Below are 27,059 nucleotides of genomic sequence, written 5' to 3' on the forward strand. Positions count from 1 at the left end.
GTTTTTGACTTTTTACCATTTAGAAAGTACCCTGTTCTATCCTTTTTTGATCCAAAGTGGATGACCTCACATTTGTCTACATTGAATTCCATTTGCCACAGTTTTGCCCATTCACCTAATCTATCAATATCGCTTTGTAATTTTATGTTTTCATCTATACTGCTCACAATGTCACCAATCTTTGTCATCGGCAAACTCAGATATGAGATTTTCTATGCCTTCATCTAAGTCGTTAATAAATATTGTGAATAATTGAGGCCCCAAGACAGATCCCTGCGGGACTCCACTAGTCACATCCTGCCAATGTGAGTACCTACCCATTATCCCTACTCTCTGTCGCCTTTCGCTCAGCCAACTTCCTAACCGAGTCTGTACTTTTCCCTCGATTCCATGGGCTTCTATCTTAGCTAACAGTCTCTTATGTGGGACCTCATCAAATGCCTTCTGGAAGTCCATATAAATAACACCCATTAACATTCCACTGTCCACTACTTTAGTCACCTCTTCAAAAAATTCAATCAGGTTTGTCAGGCACGACCTACCTTTCACAAATCCATGCTGGCTCTCTGATTAATCAAAAATTCTCGAGGTGCTCAGTCACCCTATCTTTAATTATAGACTCCAGCATTTTCCCCACAACAGATGTTAGGCTAACTGGTCTATAATTCCCCAGTTTCCCTCTCTCTCCTTTCTTAAAACGCGGAGTGACATGTGCAACTTTCCAATCTAGAGGGACAGTTCCAGAATCTAGAGAACTTTGGAAGATTATAGTTAGGGCATCCGCAATGTGCTCACCTACTTCCGTTAAAACCCTGGGATGGAAACCATCTGGTCCTGGGGATTTGTCACTCTTTAGTGCTATTATTTTCTTCATTACTGTTGCTTTATTTATGTTAATTTTAGAGTGCCTGTCCCCGATTCAATATTAGTTTTCTTGGGATTTCCGGCATGCTATCCTCTTTTTCTACTTTAAATACTGATGCAGAGTAATTGTTCAACATGTCCGCCATTTCCCCATTGTCAATGACAATATGCCCACTTTCAGTTTTTAAGGGACCAACACTGCTCCTGACCACCCTCTTTTTCTTAATATAACTGTAAAAGTTTTTGCAGGGAGTCGTACAGCACCACGTTATAGTCCAACAGCTTTATTTGAAATCACAAGCTTTCCGAGCTTTACTCCTTCGTCAGGTGAGTGAAGGGTTCCATAAAGGCACAGCATATATAGTCAGAGAACAATGCCTGGAGATTACAGATAATCTTTCTAACTGCCCTTTTTCACACCTCGGCAGAGAGATAATCACAGCAATCAAAGGAGTGGATGGTGTTCAGACAGGTTAGTCAGGGAACCATTACATCCAAGAATACTAATACACAAAGGGTCAAATCACAAAGACAGAGAGAGAGAGAGAGAGAGAGCAGAAAGGGAGAGAGAGAGAATGACCAGTTGTATTAAAAACAGATAACTTTTTTTCGCTGGTGGGGTGACATGTAGCGTGACAAGAACCCAAGATCCCGGTTGAGGCCGTCCTCATGGGTGCGGAACTTGGCTATCAATTTCTGCTCGACGATTTTGCGTTGTCGTGTGTCTCGAAGGCCGCCTTGGAGAACGCTTACCCGAAGATCGGAGGCTGAATGTCCTTGACTGCTGATGTGTTCCCCGACTGGGAGGCAACCCTCCTGTCTGGCGATTGTTGTGCGGTGTCCGTTCATCCGTTGTCGCAGTGTCAACGGATGAACGGACACCGCACAACAATCGCCAGACAGGAGGGTTCCCTCCCAGACAGGGAACACTTCAGCAGTCAAGGACATTCAGCCTCCGATCTTCGGGTAAGCGTTCTCCAAGGCGGCCTTCGAGACACACGACAACGCAAAATCGTCGAGTAGAAATTGATAGCCAAGTTCCGCACCCATGAGGACGGCCTCAACCAGGATCTTGGGTTCATGTCACGCCACATGTAACCCCACCAGCGAAAAAAAGTTATCTGTTTTTAATACAACTGGTCATTCTCTCTCTCTCTCTCTCTCTCTCTGTCTTTGTGATTTCACCCTTTGTGTATTCAGTATTCTTGGATGTAATGTTTCCCTGACTAACCTGTCTGAACACCATCCACTCCTTTGATTGCTGTGATTATCTCTCTGCCGAGGTGTGAAAAAGGGCAGGTGGAAAGATTATCTGTAATCACCAGGCATTGTTCTCTGACTATATATGCTGTGCCTTTATGGAACCCTTCACTCACCTGACGAAGGAGCAAAGCTCCGAAAGCTTGTGATTTCAAATAAAGCTGTTGGACTATAACCTGGTGTTGTACGACTCCTTACATTTGTCCACCCCAGTCCAGCACCGGCATCTCCACATCATAAAAGTTTTTCGTATTGGTTTTGATATCCCTTGCAAGTTTCTTTTCATACTCTCTTTTTGTAGCCCTTGCTATCTGTTTTGTGACCCTTTGTTGATCTTTGTATCTTTCCCATTCACCAGGATCTGTGCCGTTTTTTGCCTTTTTGTGTGCCCTTTCCTTATGTCTTATACTGTCCCTTACCTCTTTAGTTGTCCATGGCTGTTTTTTTTGGCAAGTAGAGTTCTTGCCCCTCAGGGGTATAAACCGATTCTGTATCACGTTAAATGTTTCTTTAAACATTTCCCACTGATCATCAGTCGTTTTACCCATTAACAGATTTGCCCAGTTTACTGTGGACAGTCTCTATCTCAACCCATTGAAGTCGGCCTTACCCAAGTCTAGAATCTTTGCAGCTGACTCACTTTTTTCCCTTTCAAACACTACATTGAACTCGATCATGTTATGATCGCTATTGGATAGATGTCCAAGCACAGTTGAGCTGTTAACTAAATCTGGTTCATTATTCATTACTAAATCTAGTATGGCTTGCCCCCTTGTTGCCTCTAGGACGTACTGCTGTAGAAAACTATCCTGGACACACAAGAAATTCACTACCTTTCTGACAGTTGCTAGTCTGCTTTTCCCAATCTATGTGAAGGTTAAAGTCCCCCATTAAGACCACTATGCCTTTCTTACACACTTGTCTAATCTCTGCATTTATACAATTGAGCACTTCAGAACTGCTGCCAGGGGTCCTATATACAACTCCCACAATAGTCTTAGATCCTTTCCTATTTCTCAATTCAACCCATAAGGTCTCTGTTCGCTGCTTACCTCTCGTTATATCCTCCTTTATCGTTGAAGTGATTTCATCTCTAATCACTAAGGCTACTCCTCCCCCTCTTCCATTTTCCCTATCTCTCCTGTAGACCTTATAACCTGGTATGTTTAGTTCCCAATCCTGACCATCCTGCAGCCATGTCTCAGTAATAGCTATCATGTCATACCCTCCAATTTGAATTTGAACCTGTAGTTCATTTAATTTATTCCTTATACTCCGTGCATTTGCATATAGAACTCTTAGTTGGGACACACATCCTATAGCCTGACCTTCAGCTTTGATGCTGGGTTCATCGCCTTCCGCCTTCGAGTTTTCATTATATCTTTCTGCAGCTCTATGCTTTTCCCTTTCACTTGTTCTTGTACAACTGTTTGTACTATTTGTATTGTAAATTTCCCCTGGGCCTTCCCCTCTCTTGCTGCTCTCAACTTTACTCCCTTCTGACTCCCCGCTCAGGTTCCCATCCCCCTGCCACTCTAGTTTAAACCTTCCCCAACAGCACTGGCAAACACCCCCGCGAGGACATTGGTCCCGGTCCTGCTCGGGTGTAACCCGTCCCGCTTGTACAGGTCCCACCTTCCCCAGAACCGGTCCCAATGTCCCAGGAATCGAAATCCCTCCCTCCTACACCATCCCTGCAGCCACGCATTCATCTGGTCTAGTCTCCTGTTCCTATACTCACCAGCACGTGGCACTGGTAGTAATCCTGAGATCACTACCTTTGAGGTCCTGCTTTCTAATTTATCTCCTAACTCCTTAAATTCACCTTGCAGGACCTCATCCTCTTTTTTTTAAACCTATGTCGTTGGTACTGATATGGACCACGACTACTGGCTGTTCACCCTCCCCCTCCAGAATGCCCGGCAGCCGCGCCGTGACATCCTTGACCCTAGCACCAGGGAGGCAACATACCATCCTGGAGTCACGTTTGCGGCCACAGAAACGCCTATCTGTTCCCCTTACAATTGAATCCCCTATCATTATAGCCCTGCCTCTTCTTCCTCCCCTCCTGTGCAGCAGAGCCACCCATAGTTCCACGAACTTGGCTCTTGCTACTTTCCCCTGATAAGCCATCTCCCCCAACAGTTTCCAAAGTTTGAGGGGGAGATGGCCCCAGGGGACTCCTGCTCTACCTGCCTAGTCCTTTTATTCTGCCTGGCAGTCACCCATTTTCTTTCTGCCTGCGTAATCTTTACCTGCGGTGTGACCACCTCACTGAACGTGCTATCCATGATAGTCTCAGTATCACGGATGCTCCACAGTGAATCCACCCTCAGCTCCAGCTCCGAAATGCCCTCCAGTCTCAGCCCAGGGGAAAAGCAACTCCAGTCTCAGCCCAGGGGAAAAGCACATTCATTATACTGTAACCACTGCTGGAAATGTAAAGTGAACTGATCTTTGCAGGCATTCTATGTCATAACATCCAACATGTTATGAATGCTACAAAAGCTATCTATACACATTCTCCAAATTTAATATTCTGAACAGAAACAGCTGCATTTAAAGTTTTCACTAATTTAAATCTACGTCAATTACACTACATTTGCTGTCTATTATAGTTACACAGTAAATGGAAATATATATTTTTTTAAATTGCTAAAGAGTTAAAGGGCAAGGCCTCTCGAGCCAGACAGGGCTGCAGGAACACTAGCTCTGCCACAATATGACGACACTGCCCCCTGCTGCACCAAATTATCACTTCTGCAAATCTAGCTGAATTGCTGATGCCGAGATACATTTGTTGAAAGCGAATGAGGAAAATACAAGCCACTTGCTAACCACATCCGGTCTTTACTCATCCCATTATATTCCGAAGCCAATTCTGCACGCCCACGTGATCCATTCACACCCATTCGGCTAAAGAAGCCCTCATCCACACCTTCATCGCCTCAAGGAACAATTCTCTCAAAATGCCCTCCCCACCTCCGGCCCAGCATAAATTTTGGCTTATCCAGAATTCTGCAGCCCAAGACCTCACCTGCACAAGCGCTACACATCCATCGTTCCCTATCCTCACCCAATAACACTGGTTCCCTGCTCCCTAGCAAATCGATCTCAAGATCCTCGTCTTCAAATCGCTCCATGGTTTCGTCCCACCCTATTGTGGAAAGCTTCTTATATATCCTGGCCTGAACTTTCAGTTCTTGACTCCCCACCTGTCTCTGCTCCACCATCAGTGGCCAGTCCTTCAGCCAACGTGCTCCTGCCCTCTGAAATTCCTTTCCAGAATCACTACCTTACTAACCATTTCCCTTTTATGATGCTCAGTGGGCAGCACTCACACCTCCGAGTCAGAATGTTGCGGGTTCAAGTCCCACTCTAGAGACTCGAGCACAAAATCTCGGCTGATGCTCCCAGTACAGTACTAAGGGAGTGCTGCACTGTCGGAGGTGCCTTCTTTCAGGTGAGACATTAAACCAAGTCCCTGTCTGCCCTCTCAGGTGGATGTAAACGATCCCTTGGCACTATTTCAATGAAGAGTAGGGGAGTTCTGGCCAATATTTATCCTTCAACCAACATCACTAAAACAGATTATCTGTTCATCATCTTATTGATCTTTGTGGGACCTTGCTGTGCACAAATTGGCTGACTGTTTCCTACATTACACCAGTGACTACACTTCAAAAGCACTTCATTGACTAATGCGCTTTGAGATGTCCTACGGTCATGAAAGGCGCTATATAACTGCACGTCTTTCTTTTTTTTTTACTTGCTAAAGCTTCCTATAAAACTTCTCTTCAATCATACCTTCAATCACCCCTCCCCAAATTCCTTCAGTTGTTGCTCGATGTCCACCTCTGCCCTTTGTATTGTACTCTGATGCAGCCATTTACCACGTGAGCAGTGCTACACCAATGTAAGTTACTGTCGATTCTTAGACTGGACAGAAAGTTCAACCTTGGCCTTCAGACATGTATCTACACATCAATAGTCCTCCTTGATAAAGCTATCCGATGGTGTATTAGAGGAAATTTAACTTTCTTGTCCGCTTTAAGAAGGCATTTCTTGTTTTTAAACAAAGGTTATATAAAAATATTACTGCATTATTCTAATTTAGGATCAGACAGATCATGCAAGTACCAATCACAACACAGCCCTGTCCTAAACCCACAAAAGGCTTCCCGAGTCCCAAAACACCACAGAATGCATTAATCCATTAACAACACATACAGTGCACTAATATTTCAGTACAGAATCTGTTTAGGGAATACTGCTGATAAATGACCACAATTTAGCAGAAAACAGGTTATTTGCTACAGGAATTGACTATGCTTCCTTCTACCGTCTGAACAGGAACATGGGATCAAGGTTCACAAGGTTTGGTTCAAACATAGCATTTTTCTAAATGTCAAGTTCTCTATCAAAGTTTGTAAGCGAGGAAAATCTGGAAGGTAAAACAGAACTAACAGACTCAGGTGTTACCCAGATCAATAGTTTATTACGAGTGCACACGGGGGAACAATCTCAGCCACCCCAGCTGGAGACCTCGTTCTCAAAGGAAAAGTGGCAATACAACTTAGTTTATACAGTTTATTAGACAACACCCACTAACTACTGTATACATGGTAGTATTGATAAATCATTGGTTTATAGGGTTAATCAATCAACTACTAGGCCTGCCCTTTGAACTCGAGCACCTCCCTGTGAGAAGCTTATGGGCTGCAGAGGCTTCACTCTAGCTTCGCTTTCTTGAGCTATCTCTTACCCTTGTTATCACTATAGGGAGGTATCTTCAGCAGGAACATGGTCTGCTGGAATACAAAGCTTTATTGAGTTATGCAGCCAAACTGACTTCTTTCCCATACCATCAGCAGATGTTTCATCAATACGCCTTTGTACTCTTATCTCTTCTCAGGAACAGACCCCTTCTAAACATTCCTTAAGTAAAGCTTGGAATGGCCTTGGTCAGCTAAACCTATCCATGTTAGTATGAAAGGGGCTAACATAATCAAGTATCCCATGCTGCTTTGTGTTTTGTTTTCAGCCTAACAAAGTTTATCATGAATTATAGTATGTGTAGAGATTCAAATAAATGTCCCTCAATTCCTCACAAGGACATGACATTACCAATAGCCAAGTCGTTCATTTTGAACCCAACCAGTTTCTTAATCTTCTCCAACATTCGCCCCTTTTCCTCTTTCCTTTTTCTTAACGGGGTGCAATTCCAGGGAGCTGGCAGTCCTCCAGTACCTTACCCAAGTGGCCACTGTTCAGATGCGAGCCTGGACAGCGAGTACCAGCAGGTTATTCAACCTTTGGGGGAAGGAAAGGAAATCGCAGTGACACCCAATCCTGTCCTCAACTGATTTCCGCACAGTCACTTTACAGCAGGGGCCAATGGGTCCCAGACGGGAGCAAGAATCCTGACTAACTTTTCCCCTCTCTAACTTAATGTCCACCAAGTTATAAGTAATTCCCCAAAGGAGAGCAGGTAAGGGACTTGCTCCCAGCCTTCGCCAAACCCACTGCGTTGCTGGGTGTTTAGAGCTTCATGGGACTCGTCAGGGTGATTCCTGACAATTTTACTGCCCCCTCTTTGAGATGGGGGAAGATGGAGAAAAAGGAAGCACACCCAGCTCCTTTGGACATTCCAGCCAAGATCCGATACTGTGGAGAGCAACTGTGGGAGCCCACGTGCATTCTTCTATAGCACTGCACATCTATACAGCAAGGTAAAGTACGTTACTCTTTTACGTCTGCTCTTTAGTCTAACTTACAGCTTCAGCTATCGGCTGCAGAGAATTTTTGCGAATTACTGCTGGTGAGTTGTGCATTTTGTTTGAAAGTCATTGCCATGGATTGGGAGAGAAATAAGAACATGGACTTGCACACATGATCTTTTTAAGCTGATAATGTCACATAGGGTCACTAGTGAATGATTAGAGTTGAGATGCAACAAAACCAGTACAAAACAGTTAGCGTAATCAGATTGTCCTGAAATTTTAAGTTGACTTTGCATTCTGCAACAGCAAGATACTAGTTTGTCAAGTCTCAACTGCAGACACATAATAGATGGAACGGACACTGCACCATGGAGTCTGTTCAGCCTTACATTACCCAGGAAGCACATGGTGAATGTTCATAAAGGAGAGATACAACACAGGCAGTAGGTTGGGTAAAAGGAGGAAAACACAAAAATGTTACAAATGTTACTGGCTGCTGCCCTTTTTTTTAAAAAAAACATAAAAGGTTATATACTTGTTACAGAACCTTACCTGATATTTAGCCCTGATGTTTGTTCCACGTTCTCCCAACTTTGCAATTTTGCCAGCAATTTCTAAAGTAAGAAAAAAAATACAGTAGCATAAACTGAAAATCGTTCCTTGGTTGCAGGTCTCCAAATTACAAGAAATTAACAATAGAATCATAGAATTTTACAACACAGAAGGAGGCCATTTGGCCCATCACAGCTGAACCATATCTCGAGCAGCTATCCACCTAGTCCTGGTCCCCTTCCCTTTGCCCATACCCTTTCACATTTTACTTTTTCAAATATTTATCCATTTCCCTTTTAAAAGCTAGGAGGGATTCTGCTTCCATCATTGATTCTGGTAGGCCATTTTATGTATTAAAAAAATCCCCTATCTTCTCTCTTTGTTCTTTTCATGAACATCTTAAAATTTATGCCCTCTCGTTACCCATTCACTGACCACTGGAAATAGTTTTTCCCAATTTACTTTGTCAAAACTCCCCAAACTTTTGAACACCTCTTTCAGATCTCCTCTTAACCTTCTCTGTTCTGATGAAAAAAGCCCCACTTTCTCTAGTCTCTCCTCATAACTTAAGCCTCTCATTCGTGGTACCATCTTGGGAAATCCCTTCTCTGTTCTCTTCATGGCCATGAAGTCCTTCCCAAAGTAAAGTACAGAAAATTGTACACGATATTCTGGGGTTAAGGGAACCAACATGTTTTGTTTTAGCTGCATACTCATTACCGAATTGTAACTGTAATAGAGACTGACTGTAGTTTTACTTTGGACCCTCTAGTGTTGGCATATACTCAAATCTACCAACTGTATAGGCAAACAGGATGGAATGTCTTATAGTTGCAGAGTTTGTGCCCTAAGAATTGGGACAGAGGAACCAATTTGATCCATTTCACCTCACCATGTCATGACCATCTTTATTATCTGGGAGAGGGAAAAGAAGAAATCTCAAATTTAAAGAAACAAACAAGAACCTCTTTCTCCAGCTCCAAAGTAACCTTCTCTTCCTTTAACTTCTCAAGACGTTCAAGCTTTTTGCGAAGACTTTCCATTTCTTCCTTGAGCAGTGAATTGTTCTCTTCCATTTCCCTGTTTGCAGAGGACAGGATTGGTTTAGGATATTGTGGTGTCTTTCACTCCTCACTCTGACATTAGGAGCTGAAGTAGTTTCAGACCACAAGTTCAAACCAGCACAAGTTCAGAAAGGTTCAGAATATGACACATTTTATACTTCAAGGCAAAACACTGGCTCGGAGAACTGGATGGTGCGGTACACTGTCCCTTCACCTGTGAGACCAGAGTCTAAATTTCAGACAGATAGGATAAAGGCAGACCCCAAGAGTCCAAAAGTGAAATAAGTTTAGGGTACCTCAATCCAAGTCCTGTTGGATTCAAGTCAACACAAAAAAAAACTTCTCATACTTTGGCACTAAATTGACAATCTCACTCAAAAATACCATAGCAGTGGTGGTACGAGAAATGGAAAAGGCACTTGGACATATTAGGTGTACTCTTCTAAAACAGGGGATCAAGACACATTGCCAGGAAAGGGGGAGGGGGATGAATTGCTCTGGTCTGCAGAAGTAGCGATATTAGAAATGCAGTCAAAAAGGACGTCTTTACAATTTACCACACATAGCAACTGGAGCAGTTCTGCCCCACTGTTGGTACAATATAGAACCTTTGCCCTGGATCTGGTCTTGCGCTATACCCGATCTGGAAACAAGCAATGCCATAATTTCAGTACACAAAAACAAAGTTTTGTTCTTGAAAGTTGTTTTCTTTCCTTTCTGGGCATCGTCTCCTGGGCTGAGACAGTCCCTACCAACAAACTGATTGTTGAGCTCTTTGTGTAAGTTCAGCTTGGTATGAAACGACCTTACTTGTCTTTCCTCCCTGTGAATCAAGTCCCTACCCACCTCCTCTGACCAGCAAGATTTGGACCTGGCTATGTAAGTAATCACACCACTGCATAAATTGGAGTGTGTTACAAAGCAGCAATACACAGAGATTCAGGGAATGTCGACCAAGAGCACAGTCAACAGTCTCTTATGATTAAATAGGGTGATTTGAACTGAAGGGATATTGTGTTTTGATTTTGTTCTGCTATAAATTGGATAGCCAGGTGGTGAAGGATAGAATACTAGAGCCTAGTCTTCAGTTGCTTCCAAGCCTTTATCCTCAGATCCCCCTTACACACTGTGCTCCCCCTAGATAAGCTCCCTCCTATAAATTGATACGAGAGTCCCCAATTGATACTCACCACCTGAATACAATTAACACTAATTGATATAAATCACATGGATACAATTAACATGTTCCGCTATGTTACACCAGAAGAGGTTAATCAACAACTACTTGCATTTATGTAGCGCCTTTTATGTAGTAAAACATCCCAAGGTGCTTCACAGGTTAGCAAACAAAAGTTGACACCTAGCCACATAAGGTGATATTAGGACATGTGACCAAAAGCTTGGTCAAAGAGTTAGGTTTTAAGGAGCATCTTAAAGGAAGAGATGCTCCTTAAAACCTAGGAGAGGTTCAGGGAGGAATTCCAGAGCTTAGGGCCTAATCAAGTGTCATGACAAGCTTTGGCTACCAATCCTACCTGTAATAGGCATTCTTCTCCTTCAGCTGTCGCAGCTCTTTCTCCAGTTCGGGGATGCGAGCCAGATCTGACCTCATGTTCTTCACAATCACAGAGTCCTGTTCTTGCTGAGTTATTTTATTCTCCAATTCCTGCAGAATAAAGAAAGAAACAGTAGTATCGGGATTCTTAAGTTTTATTTCTTTCGCTCCCCATTTTTTCTCCTCTTCTCTCCCGATGGTGTTGCTGGAAGTATCATTTCATGGATGCCAGCAACCCTCTCGTACTTGGTCCCAAGGGTCATTTTTCATGTATAATCATTCAACAGCAAGCCGTGGCAGTCTACTCGACAGCAGGGGGCATCACTGCCAAGTCCAATCTGTGTTCACACACACACACACACACACACACACACACACACACACACGTGGCCAGTGGATAACAATTGGAAGCACAAGTACTGAATGATTTTCCCCCTCCCCAACCCAGGGCACTGTGCCCAACTGTGGCAGGCTAACTGGGCCCCCAGCTGAGTAAAGCACAATGGAAACTGAAACATGGAGCTTTTAGCCCACATGGTTTAAGTACTGCACAAGGTGGTGCCTAAGTGAAGTAGTCTTTATCACAAAGTCCCATTTGAATCTCTTTCCCTCCCTGCCCACCCAACCCCCCAGCCCTAGCCCAAGTCCTCTGGCACCTTCTCCTCCTGCAAGCACCTCAGTTGGTGATATCCATTACTCATGTCCTTTGCAATGAAGCACATAACATCCAGCTTACTGTGCTGTGGGCAGACAGACCGAGCAAAGTGTTTCTCACCTTCAATCTCTGCTCGTTCTCAGCATTGACCACTTGAGCTGCTTCCAGTGCCTGAACCTTCTGCACAGCTTCCTGCCACTTCCTGTTTAGGGAAAAGAAACAAGACTTAGCCTGCTAAAACAAGTTGGAGTGGAGAAAGGAAGAGAAATACTAGGAGGAAAAAGCAGCCGTGATCTCCAAGAACTAAAGGATTTCAACATAAAAGTATTTCCTTTTTTTTTAGAAAAAAAACAAATTATTTAGTTTACTTCCAGATTTTTTTTTTAAATAGTTCTATAAATCTCTGCCACTCTGCTATGCAAATTTTCAATATAGGAATACAAGAAAGTTCCTGTCTCAGCCATACAAACTAGGAGAACAATAGTTCAATCTCCTTTTCACATGCTCCCTGCTGATCTCAGCCAGGGCATTAGGAACACCCTACAGTTGCTCACAGTATCCCTTGGTTAGGGAGGTGGAAATTGACCAGGGTTTCACTCCTAATTGCTATACCTCTACAGAAAATGATCGATCAGGCTCAGCTGCGGTGCCCTGGTGGTCAAGTCGCCTTCTTGACACTTACCAGCTTGGCTTAAGCGTGAATAATGGTCACTTGGGTGATGCAGCAGAGGGCAACTGTGCCCATGGAATCGGATCCCGATGATGGAGTCGATGCCTTCAGCAAAGGAGAGAACCTTGTGGATCTCAAGCAAGGTCAGGATAAGGGGTCAGCTGCGATCCCACACCATCGTATAGCCTGATGACACTAACTGAAGATAATGGGCAGTATCTAGACTCATATATGAAGATTAGCAACTAGGGCAAGATACTGGAGGGCTGGCAGTTCCAATGAAACTGTACTCCAGTATGAGTCAACACCTTCAAGAGGCAAGGAGAGACACAATGGGAGAGCAGGGGAAGATTTTTTTTTAAAAAAGGAACAATATATGCTTTTCTTCCCAGTCTCAAACTCCAATTACATCAAGAACTCTTTTGAAAAGCAGAAGCAGAGATGGGGACACTGGGATGAAAGCAACCACTGCAGGGGTTTGTGTCTGATGACGCATCTCCTGATTTATTTTTTGACATACTTGCGTTGTACTTCCACTTGCTCGAGCAGCTCCTGACGCTCTGTGCTCGACGATGCCAGCTGCATCTCCTGAGTCATCTGCTTCCGCTGTTGCTCCAATATCTTGGCCTTTAGGACATCAATTGTCTGAAATATAATAGAGAGAAAGCACTAACGTTAGAGGAAACGTTAAAACAGGAGAGTCACGTTCGAACTTTAATTTCCAAGATTATATTAACTACATCTTGCATTTCTTTAACCACTAGCAATTCGTTACATTTTCAAAAGAGGTACAATAAACTGTATTTTCACCCAATGCGCAAGTCTTCCATTATAAAGATGATAAATGTTTTAGAATTGTTGATATTTCAAAACAAATAAGAAATAATCAGGGCACTTCCTTGTTGTCAGCACTGTTGGAAAAAAGGGTGGATAGTTATCTTAATAGGCACACTGCACACTCACTAGGAGCCAAGCATTTGTACTTAATAACAAGACATGTCCTATAGGGAACATCCCATAATACAAAATGCAACAAGAAAAGGTTGGAAACAATTGCTCAGCAATTTCATAAAAGAAAAACAATCGAAATACATGGTATGGTGCAGTATTAAACCATATGAATGCAACCGGGTACCAGATTTGATTCCTTGGTCTGTGCTGAATTAACTTTTTTGGGGGGCTGGGAAAGATAAAAACAGGTCAGTGATCCACACCTGATTGCTATCCAGTGACTCACGTGGAAAGCACACACATCAGGCTCGGGTGTGATGCCTCCCATGGTCCAGTAACCCATCAACACCAATGACCTAAGCTCAAACATAAAGAATGGCCTCTGCCGTAAGATACCAGAGGGCAGCTACCCCTCGCCTCACCTCCCCAACAGGAGTCACTGCCTTCAGAGAATGAGAAAGGCAAAGAAAGAAAAACTGGAAATGAAGGACGCTATGAATTTGCAATAATGACACGTGGCCCAACATAGTCCAAGAATAACCCTAGTCTCAGTCACAAGATTACAAATCCAATATTTAAATCCTACATCGCATAGACTTGTAAATTTAAAAGAGCAACAGCAGTTAGGGTAGCCCACTATTAGTGCACTACATGTCAAGGCACAAATTAGTTCAATGAATACCGGTTAATTCAGTAAGCATTACAAGTATTTGGGAAAAAAAAGATCTGATTTGAAACATCTTTGCATTGCAAAATTATTTAAATGGCAAGTTAATGTTCAAGCATAGAATATTTACAGATGAGTGGTCTAATACATCAATGCAGGTATGGAAAAATAATTTTATTAAGTGTGTAGGCAAGTATACTCATCCAGAAGTAGTGTCAAAAACCATTTGGGACTTTACAAAGAACCTTCATGTATTGTGCTGCAGTACTAGGATTCTACCATGAGAGGTCCTCAGAAGCAATGTAGATAGCACAGATCCCTCTGGTGACACAAAATGGTTACTGTAGTGGTAGCACGCTTGTCTCTGACTCAGAAGGTTGTGGGTTCGAGTCCCACTCCAGAGGCCTGAGCACACAATCTATGCCGACACTCCAGTGCAGAACTGAGGGAGTTAAACCGAGACCCTGTCTGCCCTCTCAGGTGGACGTAAAAGATCCCATGGTAATATTTTGAAGACGACAAAGGAAGTTGTCCTGGACAATATTTATCCCTCAACCAACATCACTAGAACAGGATTACTTGGTCATTATCACATTGCTGTTTGTGTGACCTTGATGTGAGCAAATTGGCAGCCGTGTTTCCTACATCACAAAAGTGACTACACTTCAAAAGTACTTCACTGGCTGTTAAGCACTTTGGGACATTATGAAAAGCACTATATAAATGCAAGTCTGTCTTTCTTTAATTTACTGCACAGATCCAACACTCCGTTCCACTGGTGTTTTCTGCAGACCTCAAACTGGTAGAATTTTCAAATCCCATGACAATTTTCAGCATGTCCATTTCTTGGATTTATTAATGTGCATGAAAAGATGGACTTTGCTACCATCCCATTCCCAATCTTTATGAAGGACAAGCAGCAGCATTCATTGTATAGTTCTGAAGATTATTGTCATACCTCAACTTACTCATATACTGTACCCCAAAATGTTATTTTCTGATAGAAATCTATCTATTTTGCATGAATCAATACTAACTACTTCCACCATCTCCCCAGGGAGCCTGTTCTATAAATTAACCACTCACTCACTGAAATAATGTTTCCACAGATTAGTTTTGAATTTACCCCCCTTCAAGTACAGGCTGTGTCCTCTGGTTCTACTGTTCTGGACAAGGTGAAATGGCTTGTCATGGTCTATACTATCCAGTCCCTTTAGAATCCTAAAAACAGCAATCATATCACCTCTGAACCTTCTCTTTTCCAGTGAGATTGTGCCCAATTTACATAACCGCACCAATCCCTCCATCTCCTTGATCATTCTGGGTGTCCCCTTCTGTATCCTTCCAATAGCTGTTATAGAAGTTCAAGTTGCTGTTGGTGTAGGCAATTACAGTGAGACAAGAGGAGCATAGGTTCGAACTGATGAAAGGCAAATTTAGGACAGAAGAATTTCTTTCCACAAACAGTAACCAACATGTGGAATGGATCTCTGCAGAGGTCAAAGGAGGTACAAGCCTTAGAGTCATTTAACAGCCTGTTAGACATCGTCATCATCGGGTGTATTTATTTCTTTCTGGGTGGATGAGGAAGATGGGCTGAAACGACTTTCTTGTCTGTATTTAACTTGTGATCTTGTAATTAGACGCTAATCGTAAATCTGCTTTTAACCACCCCGCAAATTAAAGGCCTGGAATCAGCTTAGTTACCTTCTCACGGTGACACAATGGAGATTGGGAACTCACCATAACAACAACTTGCATTTATATAGTGCCTTTAACGTAGTAAAATGTCCCAAGTTGCTTCATAGGAACGTAATCAGAAAAAAATTGACATATAAGAAGATATTAAGATAGGTGACCAAAAGCGTGGTCAAAGAGGTAGGAGCGTCTTGAAGGAGGAGAGCGAGGCGGAGAGGTTTAGGGAGGAAGTTCTAGATTTTAGGGCCTAAACAGCTGAAGGCACAGCTGTCAGTGGTGGGGCGGAGGAAATCGGGGATGCACAAGAAGCCAGAATGGAGGAATGCAACATGAGTCCAACATGAGTTTCCAACATGAGTTTCCACTCGTTCTCATTCTCATCCTTGTGTTCAAATGCCTCCATGGACTCACCCCTCCCTATCTCTGTAACCTTCTCCAGCCCTACAACCCTCCAAAATCTCCGCATTCCTCCATTCTGGCTTCTTGTGCATCCCCGATTTCCTCCGCCCCACCACTGGCGGCTGTGCCTTCAGCTGTTTAGGCCCTAAAATCTAGAACTTCCTCCCTAAACCTCTCCGCCTCGCTCTCCTCCTTCAAGACGCTCCTACCTCTTTGACCACGTTTTTGGTCACCTATCTTAATATCTTCTTATGTGTCAATTTTTTTCTGATTACGTTCCTATGAAGCAACTTGGGACGTTTTACTACGTTAAAGGCACTATATAAATGCAAGTTGTTGTTATGGTGAGTTCCCAATCTCCACTGTGTCACCGTGAGAAGGTAACTAAGCTGATTCCAGGCCTTTCCCCACAAGGAAGGACAGGACATCGGAGAGCGAGTTACCCCAAGGCTCCTAACTTCTGTTAAAGGTCAGCAAGGGCAGAGTCAATAAAGAACAACGGGAGACGAGGAGAAAAATGGGGAGAATAAATTATGCTTTAAGAAAATAAACTCTCTCACTGGGGATTTGGATTAGCAGTTTAGGTTTTATTCAGCTGAAAGATTTTATTGTTTTATATTGTTGCACAGTCGGTCCTTTACCTGATTGGCTTCAGCAAGCTTTTCTTCTTTTGCTTGAAGCTTCTTGTTCTGGAGCTCGAGGTCCTCTTTCAATGACTTATTCACATCAGTCTGGTCCTTCAATTTTGCCTCAGCCTCTGCCTCCTTCTCCTGCACTTGTTTCACTTGTGCCACTAACTCCTGGTTCCGGTCTGCCTCTCGCTACATTAGAAAAAAATAACAGAAATCAGCTACTTCAAAGAATCCAATCACAACTAAGCATTCATAGAAAATATTAATAGCTACGATTTGAAAATCTCCAGCAGCATAAATCTGATTACTGCTCTGGGTAATATATAAATAAGATATGAACAACCAGCCCAGTTTTGAAGGTTAGTTTGAGACAGAGACAATCTACTTTCTCAAGCTCAACGATCTCCATAGCATATAAACACAAAAACATGTCGATCACAGCCTGTGGTTGTCATTGTTTTCATATCTTCAAACTCTTCCCTTGGAGAATAATGTGAAGTAGTGGAAGGATTCGCAGGCTGATTAACAGTCTGACAGGCTGCGAAGTGAATGCTCCTTCCATTGTGTAGTAGTTATGTTGCTGGACCAGTAATCTGGAGGCCTGGACTAATAATCCAGAGAACGAGAGTTCAAATCCCACACACGCCTCGTAACTAATAACACTGTAGCGCTGGCAAAAGGAGGATGGCAAGTACAGCAGCACAATTTTAAGAGTGCTTTAATGCCAGAACAATTTGGAAATGATGCTTATATTTTGCAGCTCCCTGCACCAACTCACGTACCTCATAGTTCCAGGAACTGGCCTGTGCTGCCTTCTCCAGCTCAATCCTGGCCCGTTTATGACTGATCTCCATCTTCTGTTTCTCCCGTTCCACCTCGAGAATGCGGGAATGGGAGTGAACGTACTCAGCCTGATCTTCCATCTGGAAAATGTACAGCAGGCAATTTGTAACACAGACCTATTTTAATTTTAGTCCTTTTTTCAGGAGGTGGTGGGGTGGGGAGGTTGGAAAAATGAGAGGGATGTACCATATTAGCGGACATTATTTAACCAAGTTGAGACACCTGCTGACTGAAAACAAATGAGGAAACATTTATATCCACAAAAGTTTATTGTGGTTATAGTGTCATTTTGTTAACTTTGAAATATTTTTTAACCATGCAAATATTTGAAGATCTGGGATAATAAACAAACACATGCACTTGATGTAAATAAACAATCTAACTGCTCGGGACAAGTAAAAATACAATGCATCAAATACATGGTAATATTTTGATGCTGACGTGTTTTTATGTTGCTGTATACTAATAAATAAAAAAACATTTTCTGTAATGATTGCACTGTTTTCCTTTGTGTAGGAATAACATGGAGGCTCCCCCAGGACTGCAGTAATACTTGCAAGGGCAGGGGGAGGGGGGGGGGAAAGGTTCCTTGGGACTGTTTATATTTAAATGGGAAAAGATTGAAAGCCACTGGAATAGATTAGCTTTGCAGCCTTACAATTGCATTTAGAAGGCTGCAGGATGCTGGTGCCCATGAAACCATGTCCCCCCCACTTAAGTCACAACCTTCTTGAGGGAAAGGTACAAAAACTACTCAGACATTAACAATAAACCAGGATCATCAGGATTAGTTGTCATATACTTGCAGGGGAAAAAATTGCAGGGCTATGGGAAAAGGGCAGGGAAATGGGACTAATTGGATTGCTCTTTCAAAGAGCCAGCACAGGCACGGTGGGCCGAATGGCCTTCTTCTTGCTGTATCATTCTATTTTCAGACTCATCATTACAATCCAGCAATGCATTCCCACACACACAATTGCTGTGGTTGGATTTACCGCCTCCACCTCCTCCTCCTCCTCCTCGCCTTTTCACCCCACACGATATATTGTTACACCAGCTGTGGAGTCAGTGAACTATTTCACTAGCCTGTAAAGGTTTGCTGAAGGCAGCTGATGGCAAATTGGTAATTTCCTCTAACAAAAGAGAACAGATTGAAAGTGCCAATGGCTCTGCTACTTTATAACCACACAGTAGAAGAGAGCAACATGGATCAATTCTCTCTTGGATTGTCACTTTTTCCCATGTGGGAGTCCCTTGCCGCATATCAACAGCTGTGGTAGAGAACTCATTCTGCGAGAAACCAATGTGCCTAGACAAGGACAGCATGTCCACTCTGCATCACTGCTGGCAAGGAGATCTCTCAAAAAAAAACCACAAGCTCTTTTCTTTCTCATGTCTCAAAAATATTTGCTACGGTTTACCAAGAACCTCCAGTTAAAGAACACAGCACCCCTTTCTGTTGCCTGGACCATGATGTAAAGCTGTCAGTCATTAAACAGTGTTGTATAGGCTGAATATTGCCACGAACCCAATTCTGACCTCTTGCACATCCCCAATTTTCATCACTCCACCATTGGCAGCCATGCCTTCAGCTAACTCGGCCCTAAACCTCTCCACCCCTCTCTCCTCCTTTAAGACGCTCCTTCAAACCTTCCTCTGACCGAGCTTTTGGTCACCTGTCCTAATAGCTCATGTGGCTCGGTGTCAAATTTTGTTTGATAATCGCTCTGTTAAAGGAGCTATATGAACGTAAGTTGTTGTTGAACCCGGTTAATAGGGAGTCACTTAGTGACCACCTTCCAGGAATGAAGTTATACTGCGGGCAGAGCTAATGGCCAATTGCATAAATCAGCAACACACGCTTTCCAGACTTCATCTGCTCGGTTCCCGATCTCAAACCTGTTGAGAAGGCACGCACCAATCAAAGGCTGCAGCGTCCTTTACATTTTTCTATGTAATAATCCCCCAGGCGGAGGGGGGAAAGAAAGAAGAAAAACATTTGGGGGAGAGAATCAATTCCACACAGCCCTTGAAATAAACAGCCAGCAAAATGCCAGCAGACTCAGATAGACAAAGGGGTAAGTTACAGAAAAAGGAGAAACTTACCTAAAAACGCTCTTAAAAAAAAGTTGTCCACAACTTTTGTTTGTTTCTTACCCCCTCCCCCACATCCCCCCCTCCACATTCCCCCCCACCCCCCTACCTCACATTCCTCCACATCCGCCCCTCCACCCCTCCCTCCCCCACATTCCTCCACATCCCCCCCTCCACCCCTCCCTCCCCCACATTCCTCCACATCCCCCCCCTCCCTCCCCCACATTCCTCCACATCCCCCCCCTCCCTCCCCCACATTCCTCCACATCCCCCCTCCCTCCCCCACATTCCTCCACATCCCCCCTCCCTCCCCCACATTCCTCCACATCCCCCCCTCCCTCCCCCACATTCCTCCACATCCCCCCCTCCCTCCCCCACATTCCTCCACATCCCCCCCTCCGTCCCCCACATTCCTCCACATCCCCCCCTCCCTCCCCCACATTCCTCCACATCCCCCCCTCCCTCCCCCACATTCCTCCACATCCCCCCCTCCCTCCCCCACATTCCTCTACATCCCCCCCTCCCTCCCCCACATTCCTCCACATTCCCCCCTCCCTCCCCCACATTCCTCCACATCCCCCCCTCCCTCCCCCACATTCCTCCACATCCCCCCCTCCCTCCCCCACATTCCCCCCTCCCTCCCCCACATTCCCCCCCTCCCTCACATTCCTCCACATCCCCCCCCTCCCTCCCCCACATCCACCCTCCCCCCCACCCACCCTCCCCACCCCACCCCACCCCCCCACTCCACCCCACCCCCCCACTCCACCCCACCCCACTCCACCCCCCCCCCACTCCACCCCCCCCCCACTCCACCCCCCCCCCACTCCACCCCCCCCCACTCCACCCCCCCCCACTCCACCCCCCCCCCACTCCACCCCACCCCACTCCACCCCACCCCACTCCACCCCACCCCACCCCCCCCCACTCCACCCCACCCCCCCCCACTCCACCCCACCCCCCCCACTCCACCCCACCCCCCCCACTCCACCCCACCCCCCCCACTCCACCCCCCCCACTCCACCCCCCCCACTCCACCCCACCCCCCCCACTCCACCCCACACCCCCCCCACTCCACCCCACACCCCCCCCACTCCACCCCACCCCCCTCCACTCCACTCCACTCCACTCCCCCCACCACTCCACTCCCCCCACCACTCCACTCCCCCCACCACTCCACTCCCCCCACCACTCCACTCCCCCCACCACTCCACTCCCCCCACCACTCCACTCCCCCCACCACTCCACTCCCCCCACCACTCCACTCCCCCCACCACTCCACTCCCCCCACCACTCCACTCCCCCCACCACTCCACTCCCCCCACCACTCCACTCCCCCCACCACTCCACTCCCCCCACCACTCCACTCCCCCCACCACTCATTTCCTCCCCTTCTCTCCTGAAAGCATAGGTGGAGTACGGTTCCGCAGGCACCGAGTGTTCTTTACATACGAGCAATTTGGAGCACCCCCAACTGAGGTCCACTAATTCAGCACCCACAGGAGATTGAACCTGGCACCCTCCTGGTCTGTAGGGCTCGGCTACTCACTGGGCATATTCGCTGAGCTTTACTCTGCAGCTTCAGAGGTGCTCGCTGAATAAGCAATACTTGAGCCACTACCAAGTTTGAAATGTCAGGTTTGCGTTGGGATGCAGAAACTGTTAAAAAGGGAAGAAAATGAAAACACAAAGTGATCTCCCCACCTTTCTCTGTCAACACTGTAAAGCAGACTCTATACTAACCTGGATTCTCTGCTGGTACTGCAACTGCAACATTCTCGAGGTAGAGCTTGCCTCACTTGTGCTGGGAATAGTAGCCGAGCTTTGTGACAAAAAGTTGTTGAAGGAGCGTAAAGTGGAGAAGACGGTGGTATTCTCTCCTAGATCATCCATTCTGCCTTTTGCCCTGCAACTGTCAAAAAGTACAGCAAAACTCATTTATAGGGAAAAGGCTATTAATACATTTTAAAAGGTATTTTCATCCTCTTTATGTCTCTGCACCCTAGCCAAAAGCACAAGCAGCTGATTTTCTCCCAGCTGACTATCCAAACCAGTTTGCCAAGGGGTACATGAAAGCAGCTTGGGGGTTATTCATCCTCTGAATTTTCTCTACGTGGTTTGACAGGTGGGGTGGGGAAGTGGGAGATTGAAGAATCTGCCTTCTTCTCAGCACCTCAAGCCTTCCATCCCCTTCAAATTGCACGGACAAAATTACAGCATCTGCACTGAAGGATTAACGACTTGATGTAATCGCAACTTTAATCAAGTGGCAATAGTTGATCAGAAAAGTTGTATTACATACACAAACTATTTCTAGGATTTCAAACTATAAAGAAAGATTTGCATTTATATAGCAACATCCCAAAGAATTTTACAGCCAATGAAGTACTTTTTGAAGTGTAGTCACTGCTGTAGTGTAGGTAATGCAGCAGCCAATTTGTGCACAGCAAGATTCCACAAAGAGCAATGTGATAATGACCAGATAATGTTTTATTGATGTTGGCTGAGGGATAAATATTGGCCCAGGACACCAGGGAGAACTACCCTGCTATTTTTCAAATAATGCCATGGGATCTTTTACCACTAACAGAGGGCAGACGGTGCCTTGATTTAATGTCTCATCTGAAGGATGGCACCTCCAACAGTGCAACACTCCCTCAGTACTGCACTGGAGTGTTGGCCTAGATGATGGGCTCAAGTCTCTGGAGACAAGCAGTAATTTATGGATATCCTGCAAGAGTATCTCAACCTTAATCACAATTTCAGACAACTTTATTTTTATTTATCTGTTCATCCAATAACTTCATTTTCAAATGAACTATTTCTCTCTTTCATTTCTATGGAGGCACTAGTTCTTGATAATTTATTTTCCTCTACATGTCCCCTGAGCAGGTAATTTAGTTTAAATGCCAAGCATTAAATAAAAATTTTGAACTCTGATTAATCACCTCCGTTAAAATTAAAACAACCTAACGGTGAGTACCTGGATAGACAAGCACACTGTACTATCAGTGGCAAACTCCCAGCTTCACTGGCTAAAAAGCTTAGAATAGTGTCCTCCTCAGCTGCTCTGGCACATCTCTTTAAGGAGACAATCATTGACAGAAACCTGAGAACACATTATCATCACTCTCAGACATGAAGCAATGAAAGGTGTAAATGCAGAGAACTAGAAAGGGAAGAAAAGGCAACCCCAGCACAGAAAGGAGGAGGCAGAGGTTACAATATAATTTCGGATGAGGCGTTAAAGCGAGGCCCTTTCTGCCCCCTCGGGTGGACATAAAAGATCCCATGGCACTATTTCGAAGAAAAGCAGGGGATTTCTCCCCAGTGTCCTGGCCAATGTTTATCCCTCAACCAACACCTAAAACAGATTACCTGGTCATTATCTCATTGCTGTTTGTGGGACCTTGCTGTGCGCAAATTGGCTGCCACATTTCTTACATTACAAAAGTAACTACAATTTAAAAGTACTTCATTGGCTGTAAAACACTTTGGGACATCCTGAGGTTGGGAAAGGCATTATATAAATGCAAGTTCTTTTACCTAGTACCTAGCAGGAAGTTCCATACCTGTGTCAAACGTTCATCTCCTCAAGAATAAGCCACTATGGACATGCAGCTCTCTGCTGTGCTAAAAACCACTTCTGACAGGGCTCGCTACAGTGTAGTGAGCTGCCATAAAAATACCACATTTCAGTTTCATGTCACCAGTAACTTATGACAATACCATCCTCCTTCATGCAAGTGCACAGTACACTGAACCAAGAAATGTACAATGAAAGCTTAAAAGTATTTAAGCTGTTTCTTTTTGCACCAACGGTTTTAATGCTTTTAACAGTTACGTTTTCCAATGTTTGATAATGTCTGTGCTAAAATACCTAGGATGCAGATCCACAGGCACCACTGGCCCTCCCAATACCTGCCTCAAATGGCTATTCTTTATTTGTGATCCTATACAGTGTCAGCATGATATTTGACACGAGGGAGAGAATCACAGCAAATTCAATTTTGACCTTCTCTAACGTACACACACACACACACACACACACACACACACACACACAACCTCTCTGAGTTACGGGAAGGTTTCAGGAGTTGCTTGAGAGCGGGTTAAAAGCTGGAATTGAAATCAAGACCTTCAGATGACATCCTGAAATGAGAAAGTGAAGCTCACAAGCTGTGTGAGATACCAGTGAATTCCACAAGTTTTGTCGCAAAAGTTTAACAATCCTGTTCAGTGCTTTCCCCCTGCAGCAACGCAGCTATGGTCAGAGGGTAGTTGAGATGGTAGAATGGTGCCTATTGCTTGCGGTCAATTTTTAAACTACCACACCTGTTGATTGATGTTATCTGGTCAGTAGATTTAGCCATCAAATAAGTTTTCAGTCATTAATTTTCTTCCTTCTGTTCCTCTCCTAAAAGGTGTCAACCTTGGATATATACTTGACATGGAAATATTTGCAGGGCTACGAGGAAAGAACAGGGAAGTGGGACTAATTGGATAACTCTTTCAAAGAGCCGGCATAAGCACTATGGGCCTAATGGCCTCCTTCTGAGCACGGAGTGCAGCGGAGCAGGAGCACGGAGTGCAGCGGAGCACCGAGTGAGGCAGCTGAGAGTTTGTTGAATGTGGGAGTTCGGTGAAGTGGGGGAAGGAGGTGCTGCTTTGCCTTGCTTTTCCTAACTTTTTCCGCAGAGCGGCGGCGGACCTGAGCAGCAGAAGACTGAGAGTGGGGAATAAAAGCAGCAGCAGACCTGCATCAAGAGAAAACTACTGTGCGACATCGCAGGTGAGGCAGGAGAGTCCGAGAGGTGAGCACAGTATAAAAGGAGACCCCAAGAGCGGGAGGAGAGTCTGAGAAGTGAACGCAGTGTAACTCTAAGGCAAGTCATGACAGCAGAGCTCGCACCCGTGATATGCTCCTCCTGCACTATGTGGGAAGACATGGACACTTCCAGTGTCCCTGGTGACCATGTGTGCAGGAACTGTGTCCAGCTGCAGCTACTGCCTAACCGCATTTCGGAGCTGGAGCTGCGGGTGGATTCACTGTGGAGCATCCGCAATGCTGAGATCATCGTGGATAGAACGCTCAGTGAGGTGATCACACCGCAGGTAAAGATTACGCAGGCAGAAAGGAAATGGGTGACCACCAGGCAGAGTAAAAGGATTAGGGAGGTAGAGCAGGAGTCCCCTGGGGCCATCTCCCTCTCAAACAGATATTCCGCTTTGGATACTGTTGGGGGAGATGGCTTATCAGGGGAAAGCAGCAAGAGCCAAGTTCGTGGCACCACGGGTGGCTCTGCTGCACATGAGGGGAGGAAGAAGAGAGGCAGAGCTATAGTGATAGGGGATTCAATTGTAAGAGGAACAGATAGGCGTTTCTGCGGCCGCAAAATTGACTCCAGGACGGTATGTTGCCTCCCTGGTGCTAGGGTCAAGGATGTCATGGAGCGGCTGCAGGGCATTCTGGAGGGGGAGGGTGAACAGCGAGTAGTCGTGGCCCATATCGGTACCAACGACATAGGTTTTTAAAAAAGGATGAGGTCCTGCAAGGTGAATTCAAGGAGTTAGGAGATAAATTAAAAAGCAGGACCTCAAAGGTTGTGATCTCAGGATTACTACTAGTGCCACGTGCTAGTGAGTATAGAAACAGGAGAATAGCCCGGATGAATGCGTGGCTGCAGGGGTGGTGTAGGAGGGAGGGATTTCGATTCCTGGGACATTGGGACCGGTTCTGGGGAAGGTGGGACCTGTACAAGCGAGACGGGTTACACCCGAGCAGGACTGGCACCAATGTCTTCGCGGGGGTGTTTGCTAGTGCTGTTGGGGAAGGTTTAAACTAGAGTGGCGGGGGATGGGAACCTGAGCAGGGAGTCAGAAGGGAGTAAAGTTAAGAGCAGCAAGAGAAGACCCAGGGGAAATTTACAATACAAATAGTACAAACAGTTGTTCAAGAACAAGTGAAAGTGAAAAGCGTAGAGCTGCAGAAAGAAAGTGTACTTTAGGCACTACAGATATAATGAAAACTAGAAGGCGTAAGGCGATTAACCCAGCATCAAAGCTGAAGGTCAGGCTAGGGTGTGTGACCTAACTAAGAGTTCTATATGCAAATGCACGGAGTATAAGGAATAAATTAAATGAACTACAGGTTCAAATTCAAATTGGAGGGTATGACATGATAGCTATTACTGAGACATGGCTGCAGGATGGTCAGGATTGGGAACTAAATATACCAGGTTATAAGGACCACAGGAGAGATAGGGAAAATGGAAGAGGGGGAGGAGTAGCCTTAATGATTAGAGATGAAATCACTTCAATGATAAAGGAGGATATAACGAGAGGTAAGCAGCGAACAGAGACCTTATGGGTTGAATTGAGAAATAGGAAAGGATCTAAGACTATTGTGGGAGTTGTATATAGGACCCCTGGCAGCAGTTCTGAAGTGCTCGATTGTATAAATGCAGAGATTAGACAAGTGTGTAAGAAAGGCATAGTGGTCTTAATGGGGGACTTTAACCTTCACATAGATTGGGAAAAGCAGACTAGCAACTGTCAGAAAGGTAGTGAATTTCTTGTGTGTGTCCAGGATAGTTTTCTACAGCTGTATGTCCTAGAGGCAACAAGGGGGCAAGCCATATTAGATTTAGTTGAGCTGTTAACCAGATTTAGTTAACAGCTCAACTGTGCTTGAACATCTATCCAATAGTGATCATAACATGATCGAGTTCAATGTAGTGTTTGAAAGGGAAAAGTGAATCAGCTGCTTAGATTCTAGACTTGGGTAAGGCCGACTTCAATGGGATGAGACAGAGACTGTCCACAGTAAACTGGGCAAATCTGTTAATGGGTAAAACGACTGATGATCAGTGGGAAATGTTTAAAGAAACATTTAACGTGATACAGAATCGGTTTATACCCCTGAGGGGCAAGAACTCTACTTGCCAAAAAAAACAGCCATGGACAACTAAAGAGGTAAGGGACAGTATAAGACATAAGGAAAGGGCATACAAAAAGGCAAAAAATGGCACAGATCCTGGTGAATGGGAAAGATACAAAGATCAACAAAGGGGCACAAAACAGATAGTAGGAGCTACAAAAAGAGAGTATGTAAAGAAATTTGCAAGGGATATCAAAACCAATACAAAAAACTTTTATAGTTATATTAGGAACAAGAGGGTGGTCAGGAGCAGTGGGGATATTGTCATTGACAATGGGGAAATGACGGACATGTTGAACAATTACTTTGCGTCAGTATTTACAGTAGAAAAAGAGGATATCATGACAGAAATCCAAAGAAAACAAATATTGAATCGGGGACAGGGACTCGATAAAATTAACATAAGTAAAGCAACAGTAATGAAGAAAATAATAGCACTAAAGAGTGACAAATCCCCAGGACCAGATGGTTTCCATCCCAGGGTTTTAAAGG

General features: G+C 44.7%; 1 protein-coding gene across 3 annotated transcripts in view; it reads right to left on the reverse strand.

Annotated features, from left to right (window-relative positions):
* Positions 1-27,059, reverse strand: part of mad1l1 (mitotic arrest deficient 1 like 1) — a 730,635-nt gene that overhangs the window by 700,855 nt on the left and 2,721 nt on the right. For all 3 annotated transcript variants that reach the window (XM_068002947.1, XM_068002946.1, XM_068002948.1), the window contains exons 2-9: positions 21,371-21,539; positions 17,473-17,613; positions 16,700-16,879; positions 12,864-12,988; positions 11,794-11,875; positions 10,999-11,129; positions 9,365-9,479; positions 8,400-8,461 (exon numbers count right to left, since the gene is read on the reverse strand). In XM_068002947.1, the coding sequence (XP_067859048.1) occupies positions 8,400-8,461; positions 9,365-9,479; positions 10,999-11,129; positions 11,794-11,875; positions 12,864-12,988; positions 16,700-16,879; positions 17,473-17,613; positions 21,371-21,520 (986 nt within the window). In that variant the 5' untranslated portion in view covers positions 21,521-21,539. The remainder of the gene's footprint in view (positions 1-8,399; positions 8,462-9,364; positions 9,480-10,998; positions 11,130-11,793; positions 11,876-12,863; positions 12,989-16,699; positions 16,880-17,472; positions 17,614-21,370; positions 21,540-27,059) is intronic.

The sequence above is a fragment of the Heptranchias perlo genome, chromosome 22 (genome assembly GCF_035084215.1).
Source record: "Heptranchias perlo isolate sHepPer1 chromosome 22, sHepPer1.hap1, whole genome shotgun sequence".
NCBI lineage: Eukaryota > Metazoa > Chordata > Chondrichthyes > Hexanchiformes > Hexanchidae > Heptranchias > Heptranchias perlo.